Here is a 21,269-nt window from a genome sequence, read left to right as displayed (position 1 = left end):
TACTTACACTCTGGCACTACCACGCAGAAACTTCAGGTCCCACGAGTTCACTTACTCTACGTGGTGTCATCTTGTGCCAACACTGGACTGCTTTTGCCCCTAGCCCCCATCAGACAACTAGTTCCCTGCTCTCATGCTTAGGGTTGGCCCATGTACAGCCCTTCAAGATGCCCTCTGCAGCCCTACTTTGCACCACACTAGCATAGTCCTTTAGGTGCCCCAATTACACCCTACTCTGTGCGGGCCCTCACCACAACACTACCCACTCTGGGGCCTCTGGGTCTCACACTGCTGCTGGGCTCAGATGCCTATTTATTAGTGTGCCTGGCCCACACTGCTCTCCACACTCTCAAAATAACCTACCAGATGGTGGAGGCCAGGGCTAAGGAGCCCTTGCCCGCCTTTCACCAGGGGTACCTGATCTCATATTTCTTAGGGGCTGTCCTGCCACAGATAGTCCTGCCAGACCCTCCTTCCCTGGCAGGGTGCAGTGTCAAGTCATGATCAGGACCAGAAGCCTCCTGCCATATCCAATACCTTCTGCTTTACACCTCCATGATGTTCCAGGAGCAGTAGCTCTGCCAGCTGATGTTACTCTGCTGCTAGCAGCAGACTACTGCCTCTGCCTGACTTTTCTAAGTTTGAAAATGGCTGCCTTAATCAAGCGCCTGCCAGATGCTTGCTTCTAGCCCTTAAAGTAGCAGGCACCCAAAGGTGCACTGCCACACACATGTTAAAGTCCTGGTCAACTCTTGCATTGAAATCTTCAAGAATCTTTTGGGAAGATAGTCAGTATTTCATCAAGGTCAGCATAAAACTGTTTTTTCTGTTCTTCCTCGGCATTGAGTGTTGGGGCATATGGACTGATGACATTAGCAAATGAATTGTTGGTCAGTTGAAGACAGGAAGTCATGAGGCACTTGTTAATGCCAACAGGGAATTTGGTCATTTGGCTGACAATTTGTTTTTTAATGGCAAAACCAATGCCCTGTATTTGCCTGTCATTTGCAAGTTTCCCTTTCCAAAAGAACATATAGCTACCCCCCTCCTTTCTCAGATGGCCTTTGTCTGCACATCTGGTCTTGCTGAAAGCAATGATATTGATGTTGTATCAATGTTGTATACCTCCACAGATTGCATCAGTCCTTTTTGCTTCACCATTGCAGTGAGAGGCCCTTTTTTTTGGTTTCTACAATAGCTCTGTTCTTTTCAGATTCACTGTTCCCCCAGGAACAGCCCTCTCTGGAATGGGTGCCTTATGCTTTTAGGTGTATGACTTTGAATTTGATTGCATTAAACACCAGCTGATCAGGAACTCCAAACTGCTTTGCAACAGTGACTGGCTCCATCATTATTTTCCACTACACCAGTCTTTGTATCATTTGCAAGCTTTCCCACTATGATTTTATATTTCCTTTCACATCATTAACTAGCTAAAGATATTGAATAGAATTGGGCTGAGAATAAATCCCCACCAAGCCCTAGTTAAAGAGCCTTTTGATGATGTTATATTTACAATTGCTGCATACAAACAATTGGTTAGCTGGGACATAAGAGACCTAGATTCTATGCTTAGTGCTGCCACTGCATAACAAAGTGAGCCTAGGGGCAAGTCATTCACATCCCTTTACCTCAGTTTCCCCTTCTGAAAATGGGGGACAACATTCTTTAATTACTTTGCAAAGTATTTTGAGGGCTACCAGTCAAAGTGCTGTAAAAGAGCGCTAATATTTTGTATTATAGTTATTAGTCCATAGAATATGGGCTACTCTGGTTTTTATAGCACAAGTTCCTTCAATTGGATCATCACATGGTGATAAGTCAAAGAAGTTTGAGTACATTTCACCAAGAATTACCCTGTAACATAAGCCTGTAAGGTTGTTGAAAAATAGGATCTTGCATCCCCACTTATCTAAGTATTGCTCTGCTCCCTCAGAAGACCACTTTTGGGACATGGGCAACATGAATAGCTCTGGCACCCTTTAGGAAACCCAGCTGCTAAAATGCCGTGATAGTTTCTAAAACATTGCTCCCCTTTGCCACCCAAAACAGTAGCACAGTGTGTATGGCTCCCAGACCTCCACCCACATGACAGTCACCACAGTCCTGCTGGATCCCATCAGTCTTATGACGATCAGGGTATAGCTTCCACATGAGGACTGTCACAGGAACGTGGGCATTACAAGGATGGTGTGACCTCAGAGCAGTGGCACTTCTCAACCCAATGGTCTAAAGTCACTGTTGGTCATTCCCAGCAGGGGGTACAATGTAATCCCTTATGGTGTGCTCACCCTTCAGGACTATCCACATTCCCCTGGGCACTAGACAACCTCCACTGAACAAATATATCTGGCTCTTCTCTTCCAGCTGAGTACCTTCTCCCAGACTCCCTACTGGTAACACCCTGGGCTACCTGCCACCACCACTAGAGTCACTTCTATGGGAGGGCAGAATGTGGTCACCCATCCAGGAAAAGCTGTTTTTCCTCTGACAGCTGCAGGGGGAGAAATCCAGATCAAAGGAGGCCACTCAGGAGGTAGCTTGCCAAAAGCTTTATGCACTGAAGCTGTGCATAACTGGAGTCTACTCAGGTGGTATAAAAAGGCCAGCATTGCAGAACTGAAATGGCCTTCAAGGTTCCTTCACAGGGCAACATCAAGTGGCTTTTAGGTTCCTGGGGAAATTGTGGGATGGTTTCAAATAATTTGAGTTTTCTAGGCACTACTACTACTAGTGACTACTTTGAGAGTTTGGCCTCTTCTAGGCACATACAGTCTCTCTCAGAAGGCTGTGTGTTTCGTGATGCTGTGCATCTCAGATTGGGGCCAGGAATTCTGGGATGCATGCCTGCGAGGCACTGCTGCTAGGGTGATTGTGTGCCAAGCTAGTGCAGGAAAGGGGTGCAGGCAGCACAGCAAACACCTATGACTATGATGAGTGGCTTGTGTTGGTTACAGCTGAGCGAACTTATTTTAGTTCAATTGAACTGAGATACTTTGAAGTGGGACTGGCCCTTTTTTCTATACCCAACACCCTTGAGCTGCTTCATAATTTTACACCAAGGGTAAAATTATAAAGTACGTGAGGCATCTACACTGTAAGAGGTAATTTCATCTCCTGTGATGAATCTTTGCTGATCAGACAAGATATATATGTGGATAGTGAGCTTACCATGCATCTGTTACTGCATGGCAGGGTGTCTGGTTTGGGTAAATTAGTCACAAATGTGTCATTCCCATAGACTATACACAAATTATTGGGAAGCTGCACAATTTTTGGAGAAGGTGAAATATGTTTTTTCCTTGGGGTCTCCCAGAGATCATGTATACTGGTCCACAGTTCACAGCAAAGTTTTAAAGCTTTAATAAAAGGATATAATTATATGCCTTCATTCCTTATTTTCATTGTCCTAAGACATACAGATAATATGAAACAGCTGCAGGAAGCAAAGAAGATCTGTGTTGGGATCTTTCACATTTCCTTTTCAGTTTAAGGAAAACACAGTCTGCCTTGTTCACCGACAGAGGGCAGGAGAGCATACCCTACCCTGCAGGGCTTCTGGCCAAACCTGAATGGGGCGAAGGTGACTGTGTTACATCCGACAGCAAGCATGGAGGAAGCAGGGGAGCCACAAGGTCTGCTGTTAAGGCACATGTCAAGCTCTTTAGGAAATTACAGTATACAAGATGTGGTAGCACTACCCCACAGGATTTTACACACCCTTAGTGTGGGTACTTGCACTGTGTCCTAGTCTTTTAAACTGTGACCCTGCTCCCAGTCTGAACCAATCTGGCAAATGAATTCCCATGGGGTCTACAGTCCTACCCAAAAATACCACAACACCAAACAGAGTCATGACCTCTAGCTGGGAACCTCTGACCTAAGGAATTTGGACACATAAATGCCATGAAAAGTAACATGAAGATTAGCACTTCCCAGAATTGACATGACTGTAACAGACTCATGGTATCCAACCTCCCTGGTGTCGGACACCCCCTTGTGGTCAGACCTGACTGCCAGTGCTCCCTGGCCTCTTCCACCTCCTGTGTCTAACCTACCATGACTTGATCATGCCTCCAGAGGCCAGGATAGCCTCTTCTTTGGTGTCTTCTCATCTTTGTCTAGCCCTAGAGATTACTCTCCACTAATTCAAACTCCACAGGGTATATTTCCCCTCTAAGGTGGGCCTGCATGTGCCTTAGAGGCTGTAAGAGTGGCCTTCAGCTGCCCCCATAGCCATGCCTTACAGATGACTCAATTGCCACTCGGAGGAGACCTCTGGGCCCCAAATTGACACTGGGCCCCTCAGGGCCCAGACCCCCATGCTTCAGCCTTCCTAGTTTTGGCCCCTTTTGTCCAGCTGAGCTCTCTCAACCCAACCCACCATCTCAAACCCTGGGTTCCTTGGCCTCCACTTCATATGGCCCTGACCAAAACTAGTACCAAAACCCAGAGTGTCTATGGCACCCTATTCCATGGCCTCCAGATCTCCCCTACAGCCACAACCTGGCCCTCCAGTGTTAAACTTTAATACAGAAAAAACAACCAGAACACAAAGGGTTAACCATCCAGTTACAACTCATCCACAATCCCCTCAGGACCATAACAGTTCCCCTAGTCATAATGAGCCAACCTGATTCCCTTAGCCCTAGGGTACCTCCTTTTCCCTGACAGCAAATTCTGTCCTCTACTTCTTCCCCAGCAACCTACAGACACGGACCCTCCAGCTGCAGTCTATAGACTGAGCTTATATACAGCCAAGCCATGCCCCTTCCAGTCACCTGGCCACTACTGTTGCAGATATGTGCAGGGGTTTTTGTTCTGCCTAGTGAGCTGTTTGGATCCCCCTCCCTTCAGCCCTCTTTAGCTGCTTAGCAGTTCCGGGCCCTTGAGGTTTGGGTTTCGGCTGGTGCTGGCTGCTGCAGTAGTCTGCCCCTACATGGGCTGTAAAAGACTTGTTCCCCTGCTCCCGCTCTGCATGTAGTTAATGGGGTTGGTGTTTCCTGTTACAGGCTCACATTAAATAGACTAGAAGTTATGTAATTTACTAGTCTCAGAAAGTAAAGATCAATGGAAAATCATTGTCCAGCAAAAATGAGCTTCTAGTAGGGTCCCCATAAGCCTATTCAGGACCATTAGCAGTGCTCTGGGAGAAAATATTAAATCCCCGATAGTAAAGATTGCACATGGTCCCAAATCCCTGGTAACTAGCAAGAAATAAGCCAGTTCTACAGAGTGAGCTGGATATTTTGGTAAACTGGGTTCATTCACAAAACAAACATGGTAGTGCCACTCAGTGCAGAATCCTGCATGCAAGAGCAAAGATTTGGGTGGGGTCACAGTTGCAGGATGGGGAACACTATCCTATTCAGAGACTCTGAAAAGGAACTAGCAGTCACTGTAGAAAGCAAAGAAAAACTCAGGGCAATGGTTTGACAAACAGTGCTGATGCAATCTGTGGAGGTATTTGCAAGGGCATGTTGAAGAGTGGCATGAGGAAGACCTCATTACCTCTGCCTCTGTCATTAATGTAACCATTACTGACAATAAGGGAGTCAATGACACAGCTAACGTCCTGAAGAAGTTACATATAACTAATAGCAAAGAAAGAATGGGTATTCTTCACCTGTAAATAAGCTCTGAGATGCTCAAGACAGGCTTAGATGCATGCCATAGGGCTATTTGTATACTTACTTGGCAGAGGAGATACCGTTATGATGGGTGCCTGTAGATATGTTGGAGGCTGCTTCAAAGTACTGTACAGTGCGTCAGAGCAGACTTGATGAAATGAGTCTGCTGGAGCGTGCTAATTAACATGCTCCAACTACTCTCTGTGTCTTGTGTATCAATGTTCCTGCACTTCAAAATGGGGGTAAGGGTTTTTTTACTAAAGCTCATTTGATGAGACAAGCTGCAGCCATAGGCAGCGGGAAAAAATATTATTTTGGGGGGAGGGGGCCTGAGTAAATATTATTTGGGGGGTTGACCCCCACCCCTCCCTTCCACAGGGCCATTGCAGAGCCAGCATGCACTAGTGCTGTACATGGTAGCAAAGAAGTAGCGCTGGGTGCTGTGGGATGGCAGCGCCATGGTACTGTTGCTGTTTCCAGCCATTGCAAAATTAGCTTGCGGGAGCTATGCCCCATTAGCCTCAGCCTTCCACTGTGTATGGCTGCAGATGCTTTAGAGCAGCTCTTGGAGCTGTTCTAATTTAAGCCCTCCCCTGCAGCACATGTATAAAAATGGCCAATGGTTTTGGCTCAGGTGGTTTTACTTACCTGGCAGGGGAGATGCCCTTCTTCTCAGCCTTGAATGACTTGGTGTAGTTAAAGGTGGAGATCTGTCCATTGAACTGCAGGCAGGGCCCTGCTGTGAGACTCTACTAAAGCTCCCAGTGGGTAGATCTCATCAATACGATTTATGGTGATGAGGGATTGGTCTTGGGCTTTCCCACTAGCTTGTTCCTTTGGCCTTTTGGCTAGGGGCAAATGAGACTGGGGGCATCTGAACGCCAAGGTCTCCAGGCTTAGGGCTTGAATGTAGGATGCCTGCCATGGATTTAGGAGTATATGAAGCCCCAGATTGAAGAATCTGGGAGGTAGGATGCTTGCCAGTGGTAATACCACACAGACTGGAATGACTGAGCTCTGCTCAGTCAATAGAATTCAGAACTGATTTGGCCCAAGACACAATTTTTTTTTTAAAAAATTGTAAGAAGTACAAGGTGCAGAGGCATATATCTGTGGGAGTGTCTGTATGCCAGGAAGGCATGATGGAGTTACTAAAGATTGGAACTGAGGAGTGTTACATACAACAGGAGTATAGCTGAGGAACCTGTTAGACTTGACAGCTGGAGATGGTCTCAACACTCATATGCTAATAGGGAAGGAAATAAAGCAGGATGGGTGTTTTAAAGGTTCTAGTTAGCCATAAAAGGCATATAGGATAACTATTAGAAACTGCTTGGAAGAGGAGAGGAAAAACAAAGCCTCTCTAGGCTGGGCATAGGAGCAGGGACCTGCATGCATCAGGGGTGGATGGAGAAGGGGAAGGGGAGGAGAAAAGGGAGGGGGAAGTGTGGAGGAGAACTGAGGCATTTCTGTGGGCTTGCTGAGTCTTGATCAAGACCAAGATCTGGGGAGTGTCTGACCAACAGTTCAATCCATGAGTGCTCAAACAGCTGTGTATAGATGCATGGATGCCATGGCATGAGTCAGAGACAGGAAGCCTAGACTGAGAGATTTACTTTATCTTCTTTTCAAAAGCAGTTAGCTCTGTACAGGGCTGGCTCTTCTTTGGGGTAGATTGGTTGCAGCTTCACTGGAGTAAGTGGAGCCAGGGTCAGGCTCCTAGCTAGTGTGAATTGCTTGTGGTTCTAGTTAAATGAATGGGGCCAGGTCCCTAATGGCCGCATCTACACGTGCATTTACTGCACAGTAACTGAAATTACTACACAGTATGGGCATGTGTTAACATGTGCACACCCATACTGCACAGTAAATATGGTGATTTATGCTGACTTGAGCATAAATTTGATACCTGCATAATGCAGGTATCAACTTTATGCCCGATTTAGTTACTGTATAGTAACACATGTGTACATGCTTTACTACACAGTAACACTGTGTATGTGAGCTGGGACTAACTTTAGTCCTAAGTCAGTCCACACACAGCATTAATGTGCCTTAATGCATGCATGTGTAGATTTTGGCATATTCCCATTTACTGCACAGTAAATTTAAGCCAGCATAAATGAACATGTAGAATGCCCAAGAAGTATAAATGGCTCTGAATCCAGTGGAGATAATGAGACTAGATGCCCAGCTGATGTTAATTGGCCACAGTTCTATTGGCACCATAAGAGCTCCACTAATTACCCCAGCTGAAGATCTAGTCTTCAGTACATTGAATTTTCTCCCACTGTCCAGTTCTGTTGCACTTTTTATAACTCCCTGCATAGTGATATTATAATTCTGGTAAATGCAGTGCCAAGAGATGAGGACAGAATACCCAGCAAGGTCATTCCAGAGGTCGTGGCCTACCTATGGGAGAACTATGATTCTGAAATGGGTCCATATGTCCCTTGGAGCCAGGCAGGATGCAATAAAGCACTCAGCACAAGTCTCCACTCCCCCACCTCATGCAGCTATAGATAGATATGGACACAGCTCTGTTTACAGAGAAGCCCACCTCCCTGGTAGTTAGCAGAGTCATGTGGCTGAAGTACTTAATTATAGAAACCCAATATAAATCCCAGTCAACATGTAGAGGACACATCTACGCAGGAAGACATAGGAGTTTTCTCAGAGAGATCAGCAGAACAGAGTGCGGTAAGCCCCATTGCAATGGCAAAAAGACTGTGTGGTACGACGTACAGTATTTCTAGCACGTAGGGACTGTGTGTGAAGGTACGCAAGTTGACTGTTCTGAGTGTGTGTTGGTGTCCTACGCATGGGGTGACTGTCTGTTAAAGTGTGTGTTTGTGTGTAGATCTCAAAGTGATTTTTACTCAGGCTGTCCTCGAAGTGGAGAATTCTTTCAAGCTCTTTAAGGCTGTGTTAAGGGAGTTCTTGCAGTGGAAGGGGCTGACAGACTCTCCTGGAATACTGCAATCCTTCTATAAAGACTGTGAGTGACCAGGTGACTCTGCTGCCCAGGTGCTGGGTGAAAAAAGGTTGCAGGCACCATGCAATTCGTACTTTAGGGGGACCAAGGAACTTTTAAAACCATCCCAATCTGCCATTTAAACAGACCTGGTTCTATGGTACTTGGACATGGGTCAATACAGGGTTGTTTCATGCAGTATATTTGTTAGGGTTCCTTTAACAGCTGTTTGCATTGACCCTTAAGGCACCAGTCCAAGAATTGGTGCCTGTTGTGCTTGGTGCTATACAGACATACAGGACAAGAACAGGTCCTGCCTTTGTGAGTCTGCAGCCTTGACTGACAGAATGCAAACATAGGGGTGAGAAGGAGTTGAAGTGACCAATTTTTAGGGAATAGCACTGCAAGGCAGCATCACATAGGTATGGCTAGGCAGCTTTCTGTTCAGAAAGGAACGTCAAGCTACATCTCAACCCAGAAACAATAAAACCATGTTCCCACAGCACCATATTATCTTAGTAGATGCTACCTTATGCTGTAGATCCTTGTACCAGGACCAGTTTTCCAGAAATAGAACTATTGTCTTGAATTCTAGAGTCCCCTGGCACACGGGCTACTCCATACAGCTTATGTTACTAGCCTAATAAGCACCTGCCTCTCTCCACCATTTCTCTGGTGCTCCTCTACTTTCAGCCCCATGTGTAAAGTTGGAGCTGATGCACGATTCCTCCAGCTCTTCCTCTGTGCTGTTTACCCTGTCCAGGCAATGCTTCTCTCTCTCAAATGCTATCAGCTAAGCTATTTGAAGACAATATCAGCTAAATCCTATCAGAGCTTTCTTTAGCTGCCCTCAGAGCTTCCCACACTTTTTTTTTTTTTTTTTTTTAATACAAGTGCTGAGATTCCCAGGACCCCAGCCCCTGCCCTGTCTCCCCACCACCACATCTCTGCAAAGGGAATGAGAAAAGGAGTGCTTTAATCTCTTCCACAAGTGGTAGTGACAGTGTGTAAGGAAGGCAGTGGAAATATAAGGCCCAATGTTACAAGAGGTTCCTGTGGGGAGGGCCCTCCTCATGGGGTCCATGGCACAATGCCTCTCTACATCATCTTTCATGGCAAATTCCCTTTTCCCATTTTGCCTCAGTCTCATCCCCAGGCACTTCCATACCTGCATTTTTCTGTTTGGCCAATCTATGCCATTCTTCTGGTTCTCATGTCTCAGTAACATCAGTGTCTCATTAGCTAGCTCACTGAAAACATAAAGGGTATGCAGCAGATTTCTACAGAGATCCTAAGCTGGTTTGATACTGGGAACAGAGCTGCAATAGCAGGTGTCAGCTCTTCAGCAGGGTAATTAGCCCCAGTGCAGTGCTACATTAATGCAGCTACCCTGCTCCCTGTAGTTGTACTATCCTTTCATGGAGCTCCACTATCCACTGGAGATCTCCCCAACAATTCATTGCTAATGACTACTATTAAGAGACTGTCTAATTTCCAGAACTTCAGTCTGAACTGGTAGTCAATAGTGGTTATTTTTCTCTCCAGCCTTTACTTTTCTCATTAAGAACACTTTAAAAATAAAACAATTCAGTACCTTGCAGCTAGAACAGACTTACCACCAGTTTGCCTCTCTCCTCACATTATATTTTCCCCCTCACATTTTTATTTCCTCTGCCTGGGCTCCTTCTTTGATGCCCTAAGTATCTTCCTATCCACAATTTAGCCAGCCCTCATGTGCATTATGGTTTCTCTCTCATTAAATAACCCTGCACTTCTGACATCAGCACCTGGGATAATTGTGCCAGCAGCTTTTAGCATCAGCAGACAGTCCTGCAGAAATCAAATGGGCACATTTGACAAACAGTCCAGGTTGTTCTTTCTACAAAACTTGTCTATCCTCTACTCAGCCCTGTGATGTGGGAGACAAAGAGATAGCAGAGGAACTGGGGGCTTGCAGTGAAAACCTTGAGGAAAAGAAACTTTTGAAATGAGAAGAATTTGGAGAAAGGGAGGAGTAGGAAGCAGGCAGGGCAGGTGAGTGTAGACTGTGGGGCCAGAAAGGAAGGAAGTGGTGTGTTATCCACTGGGGCTGAACTAAAAGACTTACAGGATAGACTGTGAGATGGGGCAAGAGAAGGTCAGGAGCTAGGAGTCTGTGGGAGGGGCAGGGTGATGTGTAGACTAGGTTGTTAGTCTGGGGGAGATGGGGCATAGGGCAGGAAGGAAGACTGTAATGGGGCAGGGAGGAATATAGGTAAGCTGTGGGGTGGGGAAATGGGGCACAAGGGGCAGGCTGAGGGGCGGGATATGAGTTGGAGCAGGGAAAAGTTAGGGATGGTTTGTGTGGTGATGCAGACAAACAAAATAGTCAAAGGATGAATACTGCTTCAACTGGATTTGAGAAGCAGTCCTGCTCCTTGCTGCAAGCTGAGAGTGTGCCCCATGAGCCAACTCTGTTAGAGGTATGCACACAGCACCATGTCTCTGAGCCATACTCAGCCCTGGCATCAGTGATGTGTCTGCTCTGAATTACAGGATAGAGCCTCCTATAAATGTGAGGGGTAGTCACTGCTCTGCATGTTTGCAGTGCTTGGAAACCAGCTACTTGAGGGGATTTCTGTCAAACTAGAATGGGTAGCTGTTAGTGAGGAACCTACTGTGTGTCAGACTCCAGCTGTTTGGGGCTGCAGCCCAGGCTGTAAACATTGGCTTTTCAAGATAGTGACATTTTTCACATTCTCTGAGCTCAAGTGTTTCACAGGAATTTACCTGGAAGCCAGCCTTGCCTATGTGTGAGCAACTGTGTGTACTTTGCTGCTCATGGCCTTAGCATACTCTGAGATCAAGCCTTTCTGGGGTTTTAGACACTCTGTACACAGTGGCTTGCACATCATAATCCAACTGTCTGGACACATACATTCAAATCCATTGAGACTATTACATTTCACCTGTGAATTTGCTCTTTTGGTACCCAAACATCAGTCAGGCCAGTGATTATTGGGTCTGGCCGTGTGTGGACTGAAGGCTCATATGATGCTACCTAGCACTTGCTGCCCAAGAAAAAAATTGAAGGCAGAAGGAAGTGAAACCAATGAGCAGATAAAAGTGCTGGTAGATGTTTGTTCCTAAGAGGAAGGAAGTGTGAAAGTTAGAGAAACTTGTCTCATTATCCAGGGAGGGTGCTGGAACATCCCGTAGCCCTACAACTGTTGGGGAAGACAAACTGATGCAGCCAAATATTAGTACAGAGAAAAGCCTGAGTGGAAAATCCAGCAGCTAAGGCAGCATTGACTGAGAGCATGAAGTGCCCTGTGTAAAGCTTAGGGAAATGTCTAAGTCACAGCTTTGTGACTGTCCCCAGAAGATGCCCTGTTTGTTTCTATTCCTGTGGCTGCCTTTGCTCCTGCAAGGGGGAGCAGGGGTCCATCTAGCAGAATAAACAAGGAGTTCCAACATTAGACCAGGGAGTTCCACCTTGCTCTTCAACTGCCCTCTCAGAATAAAGCTAGTGAGATTTTTTTTCTCATGATTGGTCGGGGGGGGGTGGAATACCTGTTTCTGGCTTTTCCTAATGCTACCATGACTGAAGAGACTTCACTTAACATTTCCTCAAATTTATAAGCTGCAGGGGAGAGAACAATAGTGAAAATGTTCAGACTCAAAGCTTCAACATGCTGGGAATATATGCAAACATGGGGATTGGAAGGAATTGTATCCTAAATGATTGCCTATGCCAGTTCCAATCATGTTATAATTAATTCACTGCTAAACAAGTACTGCATAATTCTCAGGAGAGAGGTGAATGAAAGCTACTTCTTAAATATCCTCGTCACAAAGAACTAATAAGAGCCTAGGGGAACATAACTCAGGTCACAGTGATGCCAACCTTAAATGATAAGAAATTGTAGGGAAGGCACCAAAAACTGTGAGACTGGATAACACTCTCAGCCGTCCTTTCTAAAAGAAGCACTGGCTTCAGAGAAATGTACAACCAGAAATCTCTGACGTGAAAGATTACTTGATTAAAATCTCATGATTTTAAGCCAATCACCTGACTCAAGCAGCTGGGGCTTTCTAGAAATTCACTCCAAATCACAAAACTCATGACACGATCAAGAGAGTTGACAATACTGAGTTCAGAACTTGCTTCTCTGGGGATACTGATGGGATCCCATTCCAGACACCCTTCTATTTTGGTTCCTCCCTTTTTCTTCAAGCTAGATAAATAACTGAGAAGCTCTTCAACATGCCTGCCTGCAGTACAAGCAGACGGCCCCTAATACCCCTTCTTCCCCAATGTGGTGCCCACTGAAGACAATCAGTTCAAAAGTCTGGAGCTGCTGCTTAATTCATGTCCTAACAAGCAGCCTTCAGAGCGCAAATGAGTTGAGCTTTGGCCTTAGATGAGCAGCTGCTTCTGTTATGCAGGTTCCTTGGGATCATGCTGAACATGCTGCTGCTGTGCTGGGGGTTGCTACAGGGAATCCAGGCCATCCTCACCTCTGACCTCAACAGCAACCAGCAGCAGGAGATGAGCTCCAGTCTGAATGGGGGAGGCAGATCTGGTTACATGAGCCTCCTGCACAAAGTCAAGGAGGCACCTGTAGAGCGTTCAGGTGAGTGGGTTTTTTTGTTTTTTTTATTTAGTTCCCTCTCCCTCAGGTCTCATCAGGTAACCTGAGTCACTGTCATGCTTCTGTAGCCATGAGCAGCCCTACAACTCTTTACAGATACACAGGTAGGGAATCCACAGTCCAGTACTAGAAAGGGAAAGCATGTGAAGCAGTGCAGTTCATCCTATCAACACTGTGCAGCCTCCCCTGAAGGGCAGTATTGTGTCATGAAGAGCCAGCTACACAAGGAGGGAAAGACTCCCTGTTCCATTTCTGCTCAGCCAAGCCAGGCTCAGGTTCAGGAGCACTTTGATCATGCTGGGAACACTTGGAAGGTCAACACTACTTGCTGGCAGAGTTGGCCCCCTATAATCTAGCACCCCTCACAAGCATAGCTTTCCCATGCTCACTACATCCTCACATTAACCCATGTACATAACCTGATACCTGTTTGTTTCTGATCATTTGCTGCATTTTGTCCTATGAAAATCAGCAGGATCTTCATGCACTGTGAGGCCCCTCTCTTGCCCACTCCAGTCTTCTGGTCTGAGGGTTCCGGTGGCCAGGGGATCCCCTCTTGCTCCTACTGTGGTCATAGTTGATATTAGCTAAGAATATAACAGTATGAGATTGTTCTGACCTGTTGGTTGCATGCCTGGCTTCCAACATGTTGGTCAGGGGAAGCACCGCAGGTTCCCTGAGAATAGAGAAGGGTTCTGGAAGGGAGTTTTTTTTGTTCTTGTGCAGAACTCAAGCAGAGGCTGCAGGTGCTAGCCAGTAAGAGATAGTCACTCATCTTCCCTTTGAGGGACATCATTTTTAATTAACTTTTTAAGCGCTTAGTTTCTCTCTCCCTCCATCTACTCTCTGGCTTGTGGAGAGGACATGGTCAGAATGGTAAAGATGGAGTGGAGCCATGCTTCAGCTAGCAGATAATGGCTGTTATGCACCAACCCTCAGCCCTTTTGTAATTCACAGGAACTTTACCCAGGCTTGAGTTTGACAGGATGGATGTGGAGCTCCATGCTGCTGATGAGGATCTTGTACAGAAAGACACTGTACTGGAGCCACAGGTAATGTCCTTTGAGACTTGGGTGGTTATTAAAGTCCTCTCCATGATCTCTGGGCTGCATTTAATTCCTCTGTGTGAGAGGACTAGGACATATGCTAGGGCCAGGAACAATTCCAAATGAACAGTAAGTAGTTTAAAATTCTCCATGAAATTGAATTACTGATCTTTGCCTGGCTGGGAGCCCCAACTCTGAGGCGGTGCCTCTCCCAGCAGAAGACACAGAACCCAGGTAGCTTCAACAGCAAGCCAGACCAGTCTTCCAGCTCCTCATCAACCTATCTTGAAGCTTTGGGAGCTGGAGCTGCTGAGTATCCATGAGCCTTGGAACTTGGGAGACGGGTGTACCTGTGTGTCCAAAGCACCAGCTCCTCAGCCCCACCGGGCAGGCTGTCAGATGAGTGAGCTGGCAGGAGACCAGGGAGGTTTTGAAACCCTGCCTGGCAGGTGACATTTCCTACTTTGTTTCCAGGGGAAGACTGTCAATATCGAACCATCTCCACCAAATTGTGATGAATTGGCAACTCTAACAGCAACATGTTTTGCCTAAACCTTTCTGATTAGCTCCCTTCTTCAGTCAGGACCAGAGGATAGTGAAGAATTTCAGAAGAATGTTGCCAAGTAAGGGGAAGGGACAACACAATAAAAGATGAAATTCAGAGTTGTTAAAGGCAGAGTCGCATGCATTTGGGGAAAACATTTGAATTACTCATTTACTAGGCCGGGTCCTAAATTATTAATATCAACCCTAGAAAAGGGTCTTGGTGTCACTGAAGACAAATCAGTAGAGAGCCCTGCTTGATATGGAGATGCAGTTAGAAAAACTAATGAGACTATACAAAGCATAAGGAGTGGGAACAAAGAAAGCAGCTAATGCCTTTATGTGGAACCAGTGGTGCAGACTTTTATGGATACTGTGTGCCAGGGGAAAAGAACCTGCAGAAACTCTTATGAAGAAAACTAGCTGATTTTTGCCCATCAAGAATGACTGGGGGCGGGGACAGTGGCTTGGTGGTGGTGGGGAACTATCACTGTGCCAGCCCCACCTCCCTCCCTTCCGGCTTTCATCCGGGCCTGGCTGCGACGAGGCAGCAGCATGCTCCCTGCTGTCATGGCGGGCGGGGACAGAGTCCCGCATCTGGCTGCGCCCCTGCTTCTTGTCCAGTTGCAGGAAGGGGAGAATGGGCCTGCTCTCTCCACCCTTGCCCCTGCCCCTTTGGGGCTAGGCCTGCTCCCCCCACCCCCCACTTCAGGGCTATTGTCGGGGTTTGGCAGTGGGGTGCCACCACTATGCCCCCCCCCCCTCCAACTTTCCTCCCTGCTGGCTTTTGTTGGGGGCCCAGCAGCTCTGCACCCACCCTGGGTCCGGCCCTGCCCCCGCCCCCACTTGTCATCTGGTCAGGGGAGGGGGGAAATGGGCCCCACATTCCCCTGCTCCATCGCCACCGCCTGAGTGGGGGGACAGGCCAGCTGTGCCCCCACTCAGCTTGTCAAACGAGCATAAATAAAAGTAAAAGTGCCCTCGCTGCCATTTTGGAGCACAGGACAATGAATAGTGATGCTGCAGATGCTTTAAAATTAGAGTGGCTCTCTAATTAAAGCACCCCCCCCACCCAGAGCACCTGTAAAGATGCATATTGTGCCTATTGAGTAAAGATGCCTATTGTAGCTGGGCCTTCTTAGAGAGGAAAACACAGCAGTCAAAGTGCATCTATTTTCTCCCTTTGTAAATCATGTCTTTTCTCTCAGCAACTTCCTCTCTTTTTTTTTTTTTCTCTGCTGGCCTTGGATTTTCAATGGGATGGAGTAATGCATCCAACTACCATGAGCTTGGGGCCTCAAACTCCCTCAGGCTTTTTATGAAATCTCAGCTGACATGTCTGGTTGTATCCTAAGAGCCCATCTTTATATGGGTGCACAACTTTGAGCAGGGGTCCATGTATTCAGTACTTCTATGACAGGCAAATTCACTACTCATCACATACTTGTGCTCCAGAAGCTGAAACTTTGTTTAAACAAGTTGCTGCTCTTCATGCTTATAAAGAAACTTAAAGTATAATGTAGCAGATCCGAAGCTATGTAGAAACCCTGAAACCAGTCCTCTAAAAACGGTAAAGGATCCTCCTAAACCCTAAAGATGACAGGGTCAGTCTCAACGTTGCCCACTGCTTTACTGCTGATCATTTTAACAGAGATATGCTGCTAATGTGCTTGTCCCTCAGTTCAGTTGCCATCCCTAATGCCAGAAGCACTAAGTATCCCAAATCCTGACTCGCTTATCCCCAATGGCCTCTAAGATGCTGTTGCAAAACTTGCAGCATGTCAAGAACTATTATATGAGGACCATGCTCTTATTAACATGCTGCTGTGTCTTGTGTCTGTGTCCCCGCACATAAAAATGGCAGTGGGTGTGCTTGAACAAAAGCTTGTTCAACAAGCTGTAGTTCAAGGGCCCCGCCACCATTTTTAAGTGTGGGGATGCTGATACATGAGGCACAAGAGGCTGCCTGAGTGTGGTAACTGTCTTATTAATTGAGTCCACTCCAACAAGCTGGGATTCTTGCACATTGGAGAAGCCTCCCTGCTCCTGTGTAGGCACGCAGGCTAGTCCAGAGAGGTAAATAGTATCTGATGAAGCAGGTTGTCACCTATGAGAGCTTGTGCCTCTTCAAACTAATTAGCTTTTAAGATGACACCTTGCCCTGACTTCTGGATGATTAGTCCAGAGGCTGCTATATGGATGTGGTTGTTAGTCTCTTGTTAATTCATTACAAACTACATTTTGATATTCAACTGAAGGTGACATAGAATATCCATGGAAGTTTCAGGCTCCAGGAATCTTGTCACAGAATTTAGATCCATTTGCAGCAGAGTACACAGACCCCTGCCTCTCAGGAAAACTCATCAGTCCTGAAAGTTGAGTTTGATGCAGCCAGGATAGGGCCTGTCAGAGGGGCTGCCGCAGATATATTACTTGCAAGTGGCTTTCATATTTTGAGTGCTCTCTTCTCCCACTGAGCTATCTTGGGCAATGTTGTCCTTTTGTCTTGAAGACCCATAAATGGCAGGACCACTGAAACAATCCAACCTTGGGGTATAGATAGATGTAATACTTTTTTTGCTGTCCAAGGATACCAGTATAAGTGGTTAGAATACAACTGTTTGGGTAGCAAAACTGCTTCAGTCAAGGTCAATGGGTGACTGTGCTCCCTTCTATCCCTCTGGTATGATGCAGATGTAACAGTTATGGCTGATGCATGCACTCTCTTCCCTATTAAAGCAGCCAATAGGGGGGTGGGCAATTATTTTGGGTGGAGGGCCACTTACCGAGTTTTGAAGCAAGCCATCAAGGGCAGCCAGGGGCAGATAAATATTAATTTTCTAAATTTGTTAGGGGCCCCATGGGCTGGATAGAATTGCCTGGCAGGCTGTATCTGGCCCTTGGGCTGCATTTTGCCCACCCCTGAGCTAATATGTACATTCCACAGGCAAGATCAGCTCTCTAAGGAAGTATGGACTGGATGAATGGACTGTAAGGAGAACAGAAAACTGGCTGAAGCATTGGGCTCAGAGAGTAGTAATCAATGGCTTGATATCCAGTTGGCAGGTGGTATCAAGAGGAGTGCCCCTGGGGTTGGTCCTGGGGCTGGTTTTGTTCAGTATTTTCATCAGTGACCTGGAAGATAGCATAGAGTGCACCCTCGGCAAGTTTGTAGATGACACCCAAGCTGGGGGTAGTAGTAGATACGTTGGAGGGTAGGGCTAGGGTTCAGAGAGACCTAGGCAAATTGAAAAGTTGGACCAAAAGAAATCATGAGGTTCAACAAGGACAAGTACCAAGTCCTGCACTTAGGATAGAACAATCCCATACACTGGTACAGGCTGGGGGCTGACTGGCTGGGCAGCAGCTCTGCAGAAAAGGAGATGGGGGATACAGTGGACAATAAACTGAATATGAGCCAACAGTGTGCCCTTGTTGCCAAGAAGCCTAAGAGCATAGTGGGCTGCATTGGCAGGAATGTTGCCAGCAGGTCAAGGGAAGTGATTCCATCCCTTTATTCAGCTCTGGCAAGACCACACCTGGAGCACTATGTTCAGTTTTGGGCCTCCACTACAGAAAGGATTTGGACAAATTGGAGAAAGTCTAGTGGAGGGCAACAAAAATGGTGAGAGGGCTGGGGGACATGACTTCTGAGGAAAGGCAGAAGGAACTTGGCTTATTTAGTCTTCAGAAGAGAAGACTAAGAGGAGATTTGATAGCAGCCTTCAACTACCTGAAGGGGGGTTTGAAAGAAGATGGAATTAAACTGTTCTCAGTGGTGACAGATGACAGAACAAGGAGCAACAGTCTCAAGTTGCAGCAAGGAAAGCTGAGTTAGATATTAGGAAGAATTTTCTTACTAGGAGGGTAGTAAAACACTGGAACAGGTTACCCACAGAGGTTGTGGACTCTCCATACTTGGAGGTTTCTAAGACCAGACTAGACAAAGCCTTGGCTGGGATGATCTAGTTGGGGATGGTCCTGCTTTGAGCAGGGGATTGGACTAGATGGCCTCCTGAGGTCCCTTCCAACCCTAATTTTCTATGACTCTGATTTGCTCATACCCTCAGTGCAAAACTTACAAGTGCTTTATTCCTGCTATTCATCGAGCATGCTAATGGGGCATCTGACAAGGACACAGCACAGCTCCTTCCCAAGCAGTTTGCTATTTGTAGGCATTGTTTCCTGCATGAAACCCTTTCCTTTTGCTCTTTGTTCAGGTGTTGTCTGCAGTGCTGGAAGCTCAGGGCCGTGAGGAGCGCTCTCCCCGCAGATGTGTCCGCCTGCTGGAATCCTGCCTTGGGCATCAGCTGCCCTGCTGTGATCCATGTGCCACCTGCTATTGCCGCTTCTTCAATGCCTTCTGCTACTGCAGGAAAATCAGTACCAATTTCCCCTGTGGCAAGAACTAGCTTTGGCTCTGGAGGGATTTCTTTCCCCTCTACCTTCTTTCTTTTACCCCTTGGGTTAATAACTGGTGTGTCCATGTGTGCCCCTATGTTTTTAGTTCCAATAAAACAACTATTAGCAAATTTATCACTACATTCAGCTAGTTCTGCCTCTGGCTTTTGCTTTGATTCTAAAAGGAAATTCCCTGTTAATGAGGAACAGCAACCTGTGTCCATTAGAGAAGAGCCCTTTGGGGACATGCTTCTCTGATGGGCTAGGGTAGCAGTTCCCAGACTCTAACACGGGGCGGGCAATTATTTTGGGCAGAGGGGTGCTTACTGAGTGTTGACAAGCCATTGAGGGCCACATGACAGGCAGCCCAGGGCAGATAAATATTAATTTTCTAAATTTTTAGGGGCCCTGTAGGCCAGATAGAATGGCCTGGCAGGCTGCATCCAGCCCCCGGGCTGCATTTTGCCCACCCCTGCTCTAACAGATTGTGCACCACCAATTTAAAATGATACAGTCTTAAGTACCACCAGCAATTTTTTCAGTTCAGCCTTAAGTACCACCAGCAATTTTTTGTCATATGAAGTAATTCTAGTAAATCTGTTAATGTGTACCACTGGTGGCACCTGTACCACAGACTGGGAACTGCTGGGTTAGGGAGTAGTATTTCAGCAGGGTGGCTGCTACAGGGGAGGTGATGTCAGTCTTTGACTACTATGTGGTTGGTTTCTACTTTGTCTGTGTTCTGTTGTCCCAGGAACCCTCTTGGTGCCTTGAGTTATTTTGTATTCTGCAAGCATGCTAGGAAGAGATCGGATTTCCTAGGAAGAGATGGGATGTACCAGAAGAAGAGTGGGAAGAACATCTTCACAGGCAGGCTTGCTACAGGCTTGCTAACCTAGTGGGGAGGGCTTTGAATTAGATTTACCGGGGGGGTGGAGACCAATGCCCTGAGGTAAGTGGGGAGGTGTGTGACCTGGAGGAAGTGCAAGCAGGAGGGGGCAACAGAAGAGGTATTCTCACTCTTCCTGGGAAAATAGGCATAGGCAGAGGAAGCAAAAAATTTGGGTGGGTGCTGAACACATGTGCATGTCCCCCGCAGCAGGTAAGTCTGTGGAAGAAGGGGCGGGGAGAAGAGTAAGGGCCGTAAGGGAGTGGGGGGAGAGAGAGAGAGAAGAGTGTGGGGCTGGAGCAGACACTGCTCAGGTGGGGAGGGGAGGGGCACGACATGGGAAGGAGCCATGGCTCGTCCAGCGGGTGGCAGCTCCCACCACTGCACGCACCCTGGGATGGCGTGGGGGGCATGTGCTCCCAGATCTGTGCAGAGCAGGGCAGGCTGCTGCTGAGGGCTGGGGCTAGACCTACACTGGGCTCTTCCTGGTGGGGTTGGGCTGTGCTGCACTTGGGGCAGGTGGTGGCAGTGCTGGGATGGGGGACTGGGGGGTTACGGCGAATATTGGGGTGACTGCAGCCCCCTCCCAGCACCACTGCCACCCGCCCTGAGTACAGTGCGGCTTAGCCGCTGCTGGGAAGAGCCCGGCACAGCCCTAGCCCCAGCCCACAGTGGCAGCCTGCCCTGCCCCACGCACATCCGGGGGACATGCACCCTGTGCCTCCTACGGTGTGCATAGAAGCAGGAGCTGTGCCCCCCAGATGAGCCACTCACAGATCAGTCCCGTGCCCTATCCCACCCCAGCTGTGTAGTGCTTGCCTTAGCTCCACTCCCCACCCTCACTGCTGCGCCCATTCTCCTCCCCACCCCTGCTGCGGTCGCCAGAAGCCCGCATCCAGGCTGCCTTGTGGCTGAACTGCTGCCCTGCATTTGGGGGGCTAAGCCTATGAAAATAAATCAACTGGCTAGCTACCTCAGGTGCCTATACAGGAATGCACTGAGCCTGGGAAACCAGCAGGAAGAATTGGAAGTCCTCACACAGTCACAGAACTATGACAAAATAACAGACACTTGGTGGGAGCTTGCACGAGTGAAGCACTGTCATGAATGGATATAGACTGTTCAGGAAAGACAGGCAGGGGAGAAGAGGAG

At 47.3% G+C, this 21,269-nt stretch overlaps 1 protein-coding gene across 1 annotated transcript; it reads left to right on the top strand.

The window, feature by feature from the left end:
• The first annotated feature begins 8,249 nt into the window (after positions 1-8,249).
• On the top strand, positions 8,250-19,239 carry AGRP (agouti related neuropeptide). The gene is made up of 4 exons (XM_090062997.1): positions 8,250-8,330; positions 13,033-13,220; positions 14,196-14,290; positions 19,048-19,239. Exons 2-4 carry the CDS (start codon positions 13,046-13,048, stop codon positions 19,237-19,239), a joined length of 462 nt encoding a protein of 153 aa, XP_089919123.1. The 5' UTR covers positions 8,250-8,330; positions 13,033-13,045.
• Positions 19,240-21,269: the final 2,030 nt, after the last annotated feature.

This window comes from Crocodylus siamensis, chromosome 9 (genome assembly GCF_052110815.1).
Source record: "Crocodylus siamensis isolate JL-2025a chromosome 9, ASM5211081v1, whole genome shotgun sequence".
Taxonomy (NCBI): Eukaryota; Metazoa; Chordata; order Crocodylia; family Crocodylidae; genus Crocodylus; species Crocodylus siamensis.
Note: the sequence above shows the minus strand (reverse complement) of the source record. Positions and strands in the feature narration are given on the sequence as shown.